The 14,248-nt window shown below is 48.0% G+C and overlaps 5 protein-coding genes across 6 annotated transcripts; 2 read left to right on the top strand and 3 right to left on the bottom strand.

Moving 5' to 3' along the window:
• Positions 1-5: 5 nt before the first annotated feature.
• On the bottom strand, positions 6-3,080 carry LOC132257770 (serine/arginine repetitive matrix protein 1). Its single transcript, XM_059754800.1, has one exon. The coding sequence runs from the start codon at positions 3,054-3,056 to the stop codon at positions 1,746-1,748; it is 1,311 nt and encodes a 436-aa protein (XP_059610783.1). The 5' UTR covers positions 3,057-3,080; the 3' UTR covers positions 6-1,745.
• Positions 3,081-3,183: 103 nt separating this feature from the next.
• LOC132257772 (alpha/beta hydrolase domain-containing protein 17B) lies at positions 3,184-6,110 on the bottom strand. The gene is made up of 3 exons (XM_059754803.1): positions 5,937-6,110; positions 4,955-5,880; positions 3,184-3,298 (listed from the first exon to the last, which is right to left on the bottom strand). The coding sequence occupies exons 1-2, from the start codon at positions 5,948-5,950 to the stop codon at positions 5,028-5,030; spliced, it is 867 nt and encodes a 288-aa protein (XP_059610786.1). The 5' UTR covers positions 5,951-6,110; the 3' UTR covers positions 3,184-3,298; positions 4,955-5,027.
• A 393-nt stretch (positions 6,111-6,503) lies between these two features.
• LOC132257596 (cysteine protease ATG4C) lies at positions 6,504-9,247 on the bottom strand. 2 transcript variants are annotated; one of them, XM_059754569.1, is made up of 4 exons: positions 9,180-9,247; positions 7,820-9,106; positions 7,208-7,405; positions 6,504-7,138 (listed from the first exon to the last, which is right to left on the bottom strand). In XM_059754569.1, the coding sequence occupies exons 2-4, from the start codon at positions 8,883-8,885 to the stop codon at positions 6,723-6,725; spliced, it is 1,680 nt and encodes a 559-aa protein (XP_059610552.1). In that variant the 5' UTR covers positions 8,886-9,106; positions 9,180-9,247; the 3' UTR covers positions 6,504-6,722. The 2 variants fall into 2 exon arrangements, with proteins under 2 accessions (XP_059610552.1, XP_059610553.1); XM_059754570.1 differs by lacking the exon at positions 9,180-9,247 and having other exon boundaries at positions 7,820-9,143.
• Positions 9,248-9,343: 96 nt separating this feature from the next.
• LOC132258690 (phosphatidylinositol-glycan biosynthesis class W protein-like) lies at positions 9,344-10,855 on the top strand. Its single transcript, XM_059756114.1, has one exon. The coding sequence runs from the start codon at positions 9,433-9,435 to the stop codon at positions 10,831-10,833; it is 1,401 nt and encodes a 466-aa protein (XP_059612097.1). The 5' UTR covers positions 9,344-9,432; the 3' UTR covers positions 10,834-10,855.
• A 120-nt stretch (positions 10,856-10,975) lies between these two features.
• Positions 10,976-13,732, top strand: LOC132258687 (ADAM 17-like protease). The gene is made up of 7 exons (XM_059756108.1): positions 10,976-11,087; positions 11,168-11,871; positions 11,933-12,127; positions 12,210-12,348; positions 12,418-13,323; positions 13,395-13,554; positions 13,623-13,732. Exons 1-7 carry the CDS (start codon positions 11,021-11,023, stop codon positions 13,657-13,659), a joined length of 2,208 nt encoding a protein of 735 aa, XP_059612091.1. The 5' UTR covers positions 10,976-11,020; the 3' UTR covers positions 13,660-13,732.
• The last annotated feature ends 516 nt before the right edge of the window (positions 13,733-14,248 follow it).

The raw sequence follows: 14,248 nt of genomic DNA, 5'->3' as shown, positions 1-14,248 counted from the left end.
AGATCTCAAGATTTTTTCACCTTTTATTGTTTAATGATCGTTAATATAACATGAAACTGTTACAATTGAATATGTTAGTTTTTTGCCCTCTTCTTCGCTCGCATCATTCAACTACACCTCTTCTTCAGCCGATCCGTCAAAAAACTTACTCCTAGAACCATCATGAAATAATTTCTTAGCATTCGATTAATAAGAGATGCTCAATTCTTTCCCATAATCAATCTCTAAGTAGAAAAGATCTTTTATATGTATCAATTTATCTTGGAAAATAAAGAAGAACTTTAAAAACCACATGAATGACAATTTTTTTTTCTCAATATTTTCCCATTTAATAATATTGTATTTTATTAGCTATTTTAGAAATATTACGCCGTCCATTTAATTCTCCATTTTGGTCTCATCACACACATTGAAAAAAGTCCATTTTAAACGAAATATATCCTTTTTTTGATTATTACTTCTTAAGATATCTTACTCATTGTTGAACTAGCAATCTTACATCATTAGAATAATATTCTTTCGATAAAATATACAGCTAATTTGAGATATTTTCCTTTCAATGATTGTTTACTCACTCAATGCGCTGCAATTTAGATAATACAAGAATACCAAAAAATTGTTATATGTATATTATTCTCAATATAATTTGTGCTTAATCATTTTGTTATGCTTCCTTGCTATTTTTTCCGTCTCTCGCACTTCACTATGTTGTGAGAATGGCTCAATTTACTCTTTGAATCGAGACACATTCTCTATATTGGCAACCGTTTCTCTTATAATCATATTTAATTCATTCCCATACAGAATGTCAATCCCATTGAAAAAAACCCTCCTTCAACTCACAATTAGACGCTTATGATTACCGATAAAAAATGTTTCACCAAAGAAATAGAATTACGATAGAAGAACAGAACATGGTGCAAATGTTAGATGCACAACACTCGCAATAACGCTAATTGCACACTTGAGGATTTCCTCTTCTATGTGCTCTTTCTAGGCCAAAAAGCTGCATTAATCCATCTTTTCTATGCCTGATTTACTGGAAAAGCTAACTAAATATTGCACTGTAATTGATTAAAGGTTTAGACAGAATCCACAATTTTTAACAAGTTCAAAAGATGTGCAAATATTAAGTGCATCAATTAATGGAATTTTGATTAAAAAAGACACTTTAAGTCAGCAGAATTCGTTAAGCTGTGTGAGAAGTGAACATAATACAACTCTTAAGAGCAAAGTGTATTCTGTCTAGACCTTAATTCATGGCATTTAATACTGTAAACTTAGTTTTTTCACTGCATTATATCTACTCTAATTTTGTGCACGTTTCTTTTTGCTAACGACAATTAATGATTAATAATACTAAATTGAGATTCTAATACTGAATATTTCTAAGTTCTACAGAATTTTCGTGCTCTCAAATTTCTCATCACTTCATCGCCTCAAGAAATAGCAAAAGAGTGTGCATCTAACAGTTTGACCACAAGCTGTGGACGAAAAGAGCCACAGAGAGTATATAAGGAACACACTGGACTGGGCCTAACTAAGGGGAAAATTTCTATACACAATTTCCTTCCGGACGTGGCGCACGGAGAATTCAGTTCATGGGAGGAGAAAATGTCAATAAACCTACGCTTAACTCTTAAATGCAATTTTCTTAAACAGTCGACAATCTTTTAGCTAAATCATGATTCCTTTACCTTAAATCGTTAGTGCGTGTCTCCCCGGAAATCACATTGGCGCGCTCCTTAGCAGGTCGTCTCGAGGAGCGGGTCCGCCGGGGGCGGGGGCGGCGGTGGCAGAGGTGACGCCGTCCGCCGTCGATCGAGAATCTTCTCGCGTCCGTCATAGGCAGTGTTGTAGGCTGGTGAGTGTCGCATCTGTTCGCTGAGTCGCCGGATGTTCAGCTGCAGCTCGTCGTCGCGCTGCGTCGGTGTCGTGGAGAAGCTGTGGCGCGGCAGAAGATGATTGGCCACGCTGAGATTGGCGCTCTTCTGGACAGGAGTCTCCTCAAGATCATTCATCATGAGAACGGGAGACTTTGAGCGCTGCAACTTCGGACGAAGCGACGCGTCCTTCTTCCCGGGTAAATGCTTCAGGGAGGAATACTCTCCGGCCGTGGATTGGAGAGACTTGCTCTGGCGATAGGCATTCTTCCTCGCCTGAGCATCACTTGGGCCCTTCCACACCCACGGATCATCGCCTTCCAGGATGTTGGGACGACTGTGAGCCTTCTCCACGCGCTTCTTGTCCTTCTTCTTCTTCCTGCCCTGGCGCAAAGTGTCCATCGCCTCCTCCTCGTCCGACAGCCGAAGCCACGGATCCGATGGCACATACACCAGGCATCCTGTTGAGCGATTGTTGGCGAAGCGATCCTCATACGCCAAGCCGCCGCAATCAGAGAGATTCGGCGACGCGTGAGCACTTCTGGTCTTCTTCTTGGGCGACGGATCGGCCAGCTTCTTCGCCTCCTCCTCCACAAACTCGTCATTAGGCGACAGCTTCACCGACACCACATCGTTCTCATCCGACACCGTGATGGCGTGTTGGTGCTTCACTGGTGGCCGCGGAGAGAGACTCCTCGTGTTCCTCAGCACTCTCGAAGGCTTCTTTTCGCCCAAGCTGTTGGACTTCTCCAGCACGCGATTCGGATTCTCTCTCAGTGGACTCGCCTTGTGCTTCACCTCGAGTCTGGGACTCGTGGCGGCGTTCCTGGTGGCTCTCTCAGCCCGTGGGCTTGGCAGTGTCACGGCACATATCTCAGGTGCCTGGAGTTCCACTTCCTTCTCATCCTCCTCTGAGGAGACCTTTATCGTGGGACTCTTGGGCGCCAAATTGGGACTCGTGGCCATGTCCCTCTTCAGCGGCACCGGACGAGGCTTGGGCGCCTTCTGGCCCACTGAACACGTGCATTTGGGCGAGGCGTCGGCCACGAGGCTCTGATGAAAGGGCGATGGAACACTCTGGCGCTTCTCCGTGCTGATCTTGCTGGGCGACACCGCATCCACGAGCGACTGGCGTTTGCTGGGACACGTACACTTCACCGGCTTCTCGGGCATCTTGGCCGGCGGCGGCGGAGGCGGAAGATTCTCTGGCGGGGCGGACAGCTTGGCGGCGACGCTCTTGTCGCCGCACAGGCAAAACTGCTTGGGAGACTTGGGGGACTTCTTGGTGAGGAGTTGGCTCCGGGCGACCTTGGCGTGACACGGGGCGCCACTGGAGCCCGGCCCCGGATGCTAGAGAAGCTTCTCATTTACCGAACTCGTTGTCACGGAACTTACACTCGAATTGTTGACGTCATCTGTGGAGAAGAAGAGCGATGATTCACTTAATCAACTCCTCAATTAAAGTACAGTTCAAGGAGGTTTGTTGGAAATTCCGGAATTCATCAACAAGAAAAACTTTAATGAAAGTAGTAGTCGAAAAGAAGTGCAGATGTGGAGAGTTTGTACGGATTATAAAGCATAAAGATCGATTGATATTGGCTTGATAAAAAGATTGTGTGTTCAAATCAGATGTTGTTCAGAGAGTAGCAACTTTTCCTTCGCCATTTTCACGCATTTATTCAAAAACTAACCTTTAGAAGTAGTATTCATGTGAATCAATAATTGAATATTGAATAGGAAAATCAATAAATGTTTTCCATTATTAATATTTATATCATTTTGACTATGATTAATTATAAATGTAGTTATTTTCCCAGAAACTGAATTACGAAGAAATTAGCCTTCATTTTTGTGTGGGTAATTTTACAAAATGCGATTGGCTTCAATGAGTTAAATAAGTGAGACTTATCACCTCATCTTTTTGACTTCAGCTGACTCAGACATGTGCCCAATTCTCACAATATCCTCCTCCACTAATAACACATAATTACCACTGAATTGTAACTCATACAGCTGAAATTAAGACGATTATCGAGCCCGGTTATCGTGCTCAAAATCAAAACATCAAATTTCACCGCCTCATTTTTTATGACCAATGAAAAACGGTGAACATGTAAAGGGATAAATTGTGTCACGCACGCTTTTATTGCAGCCCAAACTCTCTTGTGCTTCAGCGTCATTTTATGGGATATGTGAGAAATTCACCAAATTGAATTCTTGCGATTGATTGATGCAATTTCAGCATTGGAAAACACAATTTTCCTTCTCCTTTGACATGCGTTCGCTCTTTCCACCGCCAATAAATCCTTCTCAAATGCTCTCTCGTTTGATTCAATTGAACTCGGTGTACTTTACAAGCTCCACCCTCTTCGCCTGGTGAGAAATTGAATCACCAGCAATCTTCTCTCTGACCTAAGTGAATTTCCGCCTGCAAATTGGTGCAGCAATTAGCACATGACGCGAGGCTGCATATTGATTCTGCGGCCCCACAGAAGAAAAACGTCAATGGCAGAGGGAATGAATGTTTCAAAAGTGTTGTTTTATACATATTGAGAAATTTCCGTGCACTTTCAGCACAGCAATTTTTATGGTATTTCCCTCGATATTTTCACTCTTTTTTCCTTGCCCTCGTGCGGACGAGAGAATTCATATATGTATTTTGTAACGGCACAGCGAGAGGGAAAAGAAGTTGAGTAACTCATAAAAGTAAGTGCAAGAGATTTTCCACTTGGATGAATTCTGTGTGTTTTTCTTCGATTTGGATTTTTGAACTCCATCGTGGTTTATTATGTGCGTGGCTTTATTGAATTATTCAAGAGTCACTCGCATTGGGAATTATTTTGCGTATGATAAAACACTGTTGATTCTACGCACAGAGAGAGAGAAAGAGTGAGATAATATCCATGAGAGCGGGAATTTCGACCATCCGTGAAAGACACACATAATCAGGTGAAGAAGACAGAGAGTCAAAATGGAAATTGCGAGCAGGCGAATTCATAATGAGGCACTTTGACAGAGAAATAGAAAGTCAGGCGCACGAATGCGTAAGATTAACCCATTTGGAGACTCACCAGCTGCATTGTCGGTGGCTTTGGCGGCTTTCTTTGGGCTCCTGGCGCCGTGACCAGGAGCGAGGAGTGATTGTCAGTTAGCGAGCTCCACCGACACGAACTTCTTCAGTCGGTCGAGGTACTGATTGTACAGCTCCACGTCGTTGTGGCCGGCGCCCTCCACCCACAGCGGCTCCACCGCCTTGGCGCACTTCTCGTAGATGCCCAGGCCGTGGCTGAAGTCGATCACCTCGTCCTCCGTGCCGTGGATCACCAGCACCGGCGACTGCACCTTCGACACCTTGTCAATGCTCGGGAACACATCGAAGAACCACGTGCGCTTCGTGTTGGGGAACGCCACTCGCATGCCCGACATGAGCGGCGAGTGCAGGATCACGGCGCCGACCTCGTACTTGGTGGCGATGTCGATCGTGGGCACGGTGCCGATGCTCTGGCCGTACAGGATCACATTCTCCGGACTGATGCCGTAGCGGTTGCGGAGGGCGTGCCAGGCAGCCTCGATGTCCGCGTAGAGGTTCTTCTCGCTGGGCCTGCCGGCGCTGATGCCGTAGCCCGAGTAGTCGTAGCTGAAGATGTTGCAGTTGATGCGCGTGCCCAGGCCCATGTAGAAGCTGCTCATCTGGCCCAGATCCACGGCGTTGCCGTGCGAGAACAGCAGCGTGTACTTGGCGTTCGTGCAGCACTTGATGAAGATGCACGGGATGAGATTCCCTCGACTCGTGCGCGTGAAGAAGCTCTCCACGCTCTCCTTGTCGCGCTCCCCGAACTGCCACTCCGCCCTGTCCAGGTACTGGATCCTGTACTTTGTGTTGGACTCGTCGCACGGCACAAACTTGTACGTGGGCTCCGGCGGCAGGAAGGCCAACTTGGCGGCTATCCGGCCCGGAAAGGGTGGACAGCAGAAGAGGCAGCACAATTCGCTGAAGCTGAAAAGGCGGAGAAAGTGAAGACAAGGCGAGAAGCCTCGACTGTGGCGTCTTACCTCAGCCCGTTCATGGCGGATTCCTGGCCAAAAGCACACGTGACGAGTGATCAGTGATTAGTGGTGAATGTGTACACAGCGGCTGGAGTGTTAATTTGCTGGAATATTGTTAGGAAACATTTAAAAGAAGAGAGTCACGACAAAACAACAAATTACACAGAAGCAGCCATAACAACTTCTGACAACCACTGACAGTCGGAGGAGTGCGCCGAGCCCTTTAGACCAGTCTTCGACGAGCGGCGAACGCCTCATCGACGGCCGAGCCGAACCGCATGAATCAACACAATTTTTATCATGAAGTATCTTCCCCAATCTTGGTTCATTTTGCATAAAACAAGCCTTAAATGAATGATAATTAATTATTCGACAGCTTTGTAGAACAATTCGAGTGATTGTTGACCATTTCTGTCTGATAAGAAACGACAATTTGAAACTAACATTTTACTCATTTTACCCCGTCATCGCTTATACAGGTTTGCATCTATGCTCATTCGCACTGGAGACAGCTTAGACACAATTATAACGCATATCTCAGACACTCTCTTTGCCTTCCCGCCAAAAGACAAATTTTCAGGTCGATGCATATATTGAGAAATATAAGTACAATTCACTAAATAAGCACGTAAATCACAAATTAAATTTGTTGGGGACTTCGACAGGGCTTTGGGCCCACAAAATGCACAGATCCACGTGGCTTTGCACAGTATTTACAGACACTTCACGCTGCGCATCGATGGGGATGAGGTTTTGCCAGAGGAATAAATTAATGGTGTGCAGGAATGGATTTCAGAGTATGACAAACTCATCCTCATCGCCCTCGTCATCCGTAACCGTGCCCGAGGCCGCGGAGCTCATGGAGTTCTGCTGGCTGTAGACGAGATGCGAAAGATCCACTTCTTGGTCGCATCGCTTTCCGCGACAGAACACAAACATGGGATAGTTGACTTCAGTCGCTGGCGCGCCCGCGTGATTCCTGTCTCTGGTCTGTGGCGATCGCAGAGGCAGCAAATAGGGCTGAACGGAGGCGATGAAGTGGTCGAAGTCGCTCTTCGTTGGGCAGTAGAATCCAACACAGCAGCTGGGATCCATCTTGGAGATCTTCATCTTTCGCGGCGACTTGCAGTGGAAGCTGTTCACGAGGAAGTTCTCCTGATTCACATCCACCATCTCTTGGCAATAGTGAGGATCCAAGTAGATCAGTTCTGCAATGAGCAATTGAAATCCAATTAGCGCCTATTGGTCTTGCTATTGATTCCATTTGGGACACTGACTGTCTTCCTGATGCCCAACGAAGTACAGTGAATGCTTCGGTCGGCCGCCAATGATTCCAATTGATGCCTCGAGGCTCAGGAGTGCCTTTAAGCTGTTCCCATAGATTTGATTCATCTTCTCGGCTCCCAATCGCAGCGGAACCAGCAAGATTAGGGCCTTCCAGTGAAAGTTCTCCGCATTTTCAGGCTGTTCTCCCTCTGGAAAAGTTAAAAAGATATCACATATGTAAGTCGCTTAATACATTAATAAGTCTTCTTGATTTATTACAAGCTTGATAGTAATAAATGCTTGGCATGTCCTTTAAAAATATGCCAAAAGATGACTCAATCTTAAAGCACTTCTGACGCACGTAAATCACAATTACACTCGAAATTCCTATTTATAGTGCTGCACGAGATAATATTAATAATTGTGCTTAGTGTGTAAATATTTAGCACACCCGCGAGGCGAGCGTGAAAGAAGTGTCAGAATGGCGAAATTTCCATTGAGCGCGTCTCACGATAAACGCTTTTATCAGCGCAATTCAGGGCTTACGCGGAATTTCGTGGAAGGCTCATTTCCCACTCAATTGCCGATAATTAATGGCTCAAAAAAGTACTAAAGAGACTCACCTCGCGTGGGCGATCGCTTGCGGTGCCACGGCGCCAGGGATTTGTCGTGGGCAGGAATGAGGCACTCGTCGAGGATGTCCTGGATGTATACAGTGCAATCCTGTGCCACGTGAATGTTGATGCCGTCCAGATCGACGTTCTCCTGACTGGCGATCAGCATGGCTTGGCGCAGGAGTTGAACAGTGGCGCCGGGAGCGTACCAGTCGCCGGGCTTCTTGCCCGCCTCCTGGCCCAGCGTCACGAGCGTGTGGATGGAGAAAGGGCTGTTGCGCGAGCTGATGTCGCCAAACCATCGGATGATCTTCCTGTGCAGGTTGTCTTCTTGCGTGGTGTAGAGTTGCGTGTCTGGATCCCAGCGCCAATTTCTACCCAGGAAGTGGCAAATCAGGCCCTGCGCGAGCATCATCTGGCCACTGCGCAGCATACAGCCCCAGCCGCAATCCGACGTGAACTGTCCACCATTCATGGCTGGGAATTCCCGGCGATAAGTCATCCACAAGCGACTCATGAAGTCTCTCTTGAACGCATCGACGCCCTCCTCTTCCCACGACGTGTCGCCGTTCTGCTCGTCCACCACGTCTGTGCCCAGCTCGTGGACAGCGTCCGGATCTAAACCCTCCACCACATCATCCAGCGGCTCTCCGTCCACAAAGCGCGCCTCCATCGTCATGGGATTGAGCTCCATTGACGACTCCATCGACGGCGGCGGAGAGAACTTTCTGTGATAGCATCTGCCCAGCAACCAGATGGGCTGCTCCTTGGAGAAGTTGGCCTTCATCTTCCCACTCCAGCCGTACTTCACATTGTTCCACATCGACATTAGCTTGGACTCCACTTTGCCGCGCAATTCCGTTCCCACCTCTTCCGGAGGACTCGTCGAAGGATCCTCGTCCGGCCCGTAGAACTGCGTAAAGGCGGCCATGAAGCGCGACGACTGCGTCTTCCGCGGAGTGCTGGTGGTGGATTTGGAGCCATCCCGAGCACCAGCAGCCTCGGCAGAGCCCCCCGAGCCTCCCGGAACGGCGGATCGCGAGCGCGGAGGTCGCACCAGCACGTCGTGGCTCATTGCAAGCACACAGTCACCTTGATTGTGCAATCGACCGAACAGATGGATCAATTAGATCGCGATAAACATAATTTGCGCTCACCCTTGGCCGTGGAATGCAATTTATGTGACTTCAAATGGTTTATTTTGGTTCCAAGTGTCAACTAAAGCTCGCGCGAGAACCGCACCAACCACAAGGTGGTCAAGAAGCCTCATCCTTCATGATAGTCATGCTCGACAGCCTGTAAAAAGATTAATTACAAAGTCATTAAACACCAGAATGATTGATTAATTGATTGTGGCAATTTCACTCACTCTCTACTTGACAATATTCACGAGTTATTGACTTTAGAGAAATTGCCAAGATCCACGAAACGCCCTGTGTCGGCTTCGTTGGAAAAAAAACAACACCCGAGGCATATCCGAAATCAGCGCCTCTATGAGCCACCACTCAAAGGTGTGTTTACTTTGCGAAATGTCAAAAACATATGTTTTGGCTCTTTAAAGAGTGTTTATCTCAGCGAAATCTAGTCAGAAAATGCTCAGTTTGCGCGAAAGAGTGTGAAAAATGGCAGAAAAAACGATGGACGCGGGGACTTACAAGAAATTCCACGAGAGTTTCATGCAGAACAACAATGGATCGTCAATTGTTGAGGTGTTTGGCGTGATTGTTGCCCCATATTTCACAATTTTCCACTGCATAAACCTGGTGTTGGTGGCGAATATTGTGAGTATCCCGTTGCGATTCCTGCTGGAATTCCTCCTGATCGTGCTGTTCATTGTGGCGAACGTAACAGTGGCGAATGAGTACATTCCGGGCATTGTCCTGACACTTCTCACTGCTTCTGTGGCGGCGGCAGCCGGTCAGCTGAGATTTGTCCTGCACGAAGCGCCATTCATCCAAATCCCCACGACAAAGCCGCAGTTCGTCAGCATGGCCAGAGCTCTGATCAATCTCATCAGTGTGGTGTGCATTCTGGCGGTGGATTTTCAGTGCTTTCCCAGGAGATTCGCCAAGACGGAGACTTACGGCGTGTCTCTGATGGACGTCGGAGTGGGATTATACGTCTTCGCCAATGGCATAGTGTCACGCGACGGGAGACGGACTGAAGAGCCGCTCTCTTGGAAGAAGGTCAAGAATCTGGCCATCTCCATCTCACCACTGATTGTCCTGGGCGTTGGCAGGAGTGTCAGCGTGTCTGCAACCAACTATCACGAGCACATTTCCGAGTACGGAGTCCACTGGAACTTCTTCATCACTCTGGCTGTCACGGCATTCCTGGGAGCGCTTCTCGTGGCGCCGCTCAGAGACAGAGATCACCTGAAGTTCGTGGCCATTGTTATCGTTACAATCCATGAGATGTGCCTGCAACTGGGCTTGGCCTCGTTCGTCCTCTCCGACAGTCGAGAGAACCTCTTCGAGGCCAACAAGGAGGGCATTTTCTCCCTGCCCGGCTACTTGGCCATCTACATCGCCTCCATGTACGTCCAGAACAGTCTTCGCTGGTCAGAATCAGTGATAAAATGGCGGGAATTCCTGCTGCAGACCGCGAAGATGGGACTGATCGCGCTGTGTCTCTGGAAGATGGTTTACATCGCCGAGGAGATGTTCGGCATCTCTCGCCGTCTGGCCAACATGGGCTACGTCATCTGGATCCTGGCTATCGGCACGACTATGGTGGCTCTACTAATGCTTCTGGAATTGGGCTACTACTTCCTGAAGTTCGACAAGACCAAATCCGACGAGTGCGTCCATCAGTACGGGCCCGTAATCCTCAATGCCATCAACCACAACGGACTGATCTTCTTTCTGGTGGCGAATCTGCTCACAGGAGCCATAAATCTGACCGTGCAGACAATGCTCCTGGATACTGTGACCAGCCTGGCCATTGTGGCGGTCTACATGCTGATTCTCTGCTCCCTGCAGACGATTTTATACGTGTACAAAGTGGACTTGAAATTTTGGTGAATAAATTTCATGTCCTACATAAACCTTAAATCAGCTTCCAAGGAGCAAAAGTAGATGGCGCGCAGGCGCCTAAATGTCAAAAGAGTGTCCTGGCTGGAGTGAAAATTTTCTCAAAGAACATTTGTCTTTATTTTTCCGTGAAAATATGCAGTAAATCCCAGGTCAAAGTGGACAGAACTGTGCAATAATGAAATATCAGACAACCAGCTCTGTTTTGCTGCTGATTTTCATCACTTTTCCCCTCCATATTTGCGGTGAGGAGGATTTTTCTCACCATGTTTACAAATTCTCCATGACATTTCGTCCTTACGTTTTTTTTTCTTCTGCCTTCCAGCTCAATTACACAAGAACCTGCACTATTTCGAGACACTGCATGTAGATGACTTGAGCCACAGGATCGTGAAGAGGGGCACGAAGCCCAGCAGTCATCCCTTCAACACGATAAAGGAGGTGGAGTTCAAGGCGCTGGGCAGGAACTTCCGACTGATTCTGCACCCACACAAGGAAGTGCTGCACAGCAATTTCCGCGCGTACGCCATCGATGGCGATGGACAGGAGAAGATCGTGCACATGGACCACGATTCCTTCTACTCGGGACGCGTATTCGGCGAGGCGCAGTCCTCCGTGAGGGCGCACATTGCGGACAATGGCGTGATGACGGCCTCTGTGGTGCTCCCGGACGAGACGTACCACATCGAGCCGTCGTGGCGGCACCTGCCGGAGAAGGACAGCCACATGATCGCCTACAAGGCGTCCGACGTGAAGCTGAGCTGGGATGAGGCTCACGCGCCTGGCGAAATGGGGGCGCCCATCACTTGTGGCTACGTCAAAGAGGGCCCGGAATTGGAGGCGGAGGAGGAGCAGGAAAATGCCGAGTCGGTGTGGACGGAGGAGAGTCATCGGACACGCGAGAAGAGACAGGCTGATCAGTATGAGTACACACCGACGAAGACGCGCTGCCCTCTCCTGCTGGTGGCGGACTATCGCTTCTTCCAGGAAATGGGCGGAAGCAACACGAAGACCACCATTAACTATCTGGTAAGAAGCCCAACCTTTCCCAATATTCATCCTCTCAATGGTCTTCTCTGGGAATTCGCAGATCAGCCTCATCGATCGTGTGCACAAGATCTACAATGATACCGTGTGGCAGGACAGATCTGACCAGGAAGGTTTCAAGGGAATGGGTTTCGTCATCAAGAAGATCGTAGTTCACTCGGAGCCGACGAGAGTACGCGGAGGAGAAGCGCACTACAATATGATAAGGGAGAAGTGGGACGTGAGGAATCTGCTCGAGGTAATCCTCCTCTTCTTGTTTAGGAGTCCTCAAGCCTCTGACTTAATATTAACTCTCTATCAATGCTGCTGGACTTGAGAAGGTCTTCTCGCGAGAGTACAGTCATAAGGATTTCTGCCTTGCACACTTGTTCACGGATCTCAAGTTTGAGGGCGGAATCCTGGGCTTGGCCTATGTTGGCTCGCCCAGGAGGAATTCCGTGGGTGGAATTTGCACTCCAGGTGCCTCTGCACAGTCTCTCTATCAATCTATTCCTATAATTTATCTTTAACTTCTATTCTTCCCGCCAGAATACTTCAAGAACGGCTACACCCTGTACCTCAACTCGGGCCTGAGCAGCTCCCGGAATCACTATGGCCAGCGCGTGATCACGCGTGAGGCTGATCTGGTGACAGCGCATGAGTTCGGCCACAATTGGGGCTCTGAGCACGATCCGGACATCCCCGAGTGCTCGCCCAGCGCCTCGCAGGGCGGCAGCTTCCTTATGTACACCTACTCTGTGTCCGGCTACGATGTGAACAACAAGAAGTTTTCGCCCTGCTCACTGCGCTCCATCCGCAAGGTCCTGCAGGCCAAGTCCGGGCGGTGCTTCAGCGAGCCCGAGGAGTCCTTCTGTGGTAATCTGCGCGTCGAGGGCGACGAACAGTGCGATGCCGGGCTGCTTGGAACGGAGGACAATGACGGCTGCTGCGACAAGAACTGCAAACTGCGGCGCAATCAGGGCGCCGTGTGCAGCGACAAGAACTCGCCGTGCTGCCAGAACTGTCAGTACATGCCCGTGGGCATGAAGTGCCGCGATGCGCAGTACTCCACATGCGAGCAGGAGGCGCGCTGCACGGGCAATCACGCCGAGTGCCCCAAGTCGCCGCCCATGGCGGACGGCACGATCTGCCAGGAGCGCGGCCAGTGTCGCGGCGGCAAATGCGTGCCGTACTGCGAGACGCAGGGTCTGCAGAGCTGCATGTGCGACATCATCCAGGACGCGTGCAAGCGATGTTGCCGCATGAGCATCAACGAGACGTGCTTTCCCGTGGAACCGCCGGACGTCCTGCCCGACGGCACGCCGTGCATTCAGGGCTTCTGCAACAAGGGCATCTGCGAGAAGACCATTCAGGACGTCGTGGAGCGCTTCTGGGACATTATCGAGGAGATCAATATCAACAAAGTCCTGCGCTTCCTGCGCGACAACATTGTCAGTGAGTATCAAAGCGATTGAAGCACAGCAAGGCGAAGGATTGGAATTGATAAATGTTTTTTGTCTTCACAGTGACTGTTGTTCTCCTGACTGCCCTCTTTTGGATCCCCGCCAGCTGTGTGATCTCCTACTTCGACCGCAAGAAGAGGAAGCAGGAGTTCAAGATGTTCGAATGGAGTCAAACTCTGGATCTCATTCATCCGAGCGATCGTCGTCGAGTTATTCATATAAGGTGAATTTTTCAACCATCAAATATCCTGAAGATTGCTCAATAATCTCTTTTCCTGCTTGCTTTCACAGAGTTCCCAGGCAGAAAATCACCGTGGCCAGAATGTAAAGAGTCACAAAACCTCCAGAATCCTCAACACGAAACCAGACATTAGGTTAAGAAGAGATAAAATGATTGAATTTTATGTGTTCGGTAGACAAAGTAAGAATGATGAAAAGAGGGACGAAAAACTCCAAATATCTCTCATTTCTTGTGTTTTCTCTTTCATCTTTTCTGTTGAAATATTTAATAATGTCTTCACAGTCGTTACACACTCACTATTATTATTATTATTATTATTATTATTATTATTATTATTTTATCAGTTTCATCATCACAAAAAAATTATCATCAACTCTAAAATAAATTATTGATATTTATGCATTTTCATCAAAAATTCATTTCAAACTAAATTTTTCTCTTCCATTTTATTCATATTAAAGTAATTCTCATCTCATTTTACCATTAGCTAAAGCGCGATTATAATAAAAGAAGGGCAAAAACAAGAAACAAAGAGTGCAAGAAAACAATGACGACATAATAATGTTTACGTTACAATTGAGTGATCAGCGATGCATTTGGAGCTTTGGTTTACTGTGATCCGTTTTATTTCCCTTTTTGATATCATCTCGCCAATTTGTTATTAGTTGAATTATAT

Source organism: Phlebotomus argentipes, unplaced genomic scaffold, assembly GCF_947086385.1.
Source record: "Phlebotomus argentipes unplaced genomic scaffold, Phlebotomus argentipes genome assembly scaffold_4, whole genome shotgun sequence".
NCBI classification, from domain to species: domain Eukaryota; kingdom Metazoa; phylum Arthropoda; class Insecta; order Diptera; family Psychodidae; genus Phlebotomus; species Phlebotomus argentipes.
Note: the sequence above shows the minus strand (reverse complement) of the source record. Positions and strands in the feature narration are given on the sequence as shown.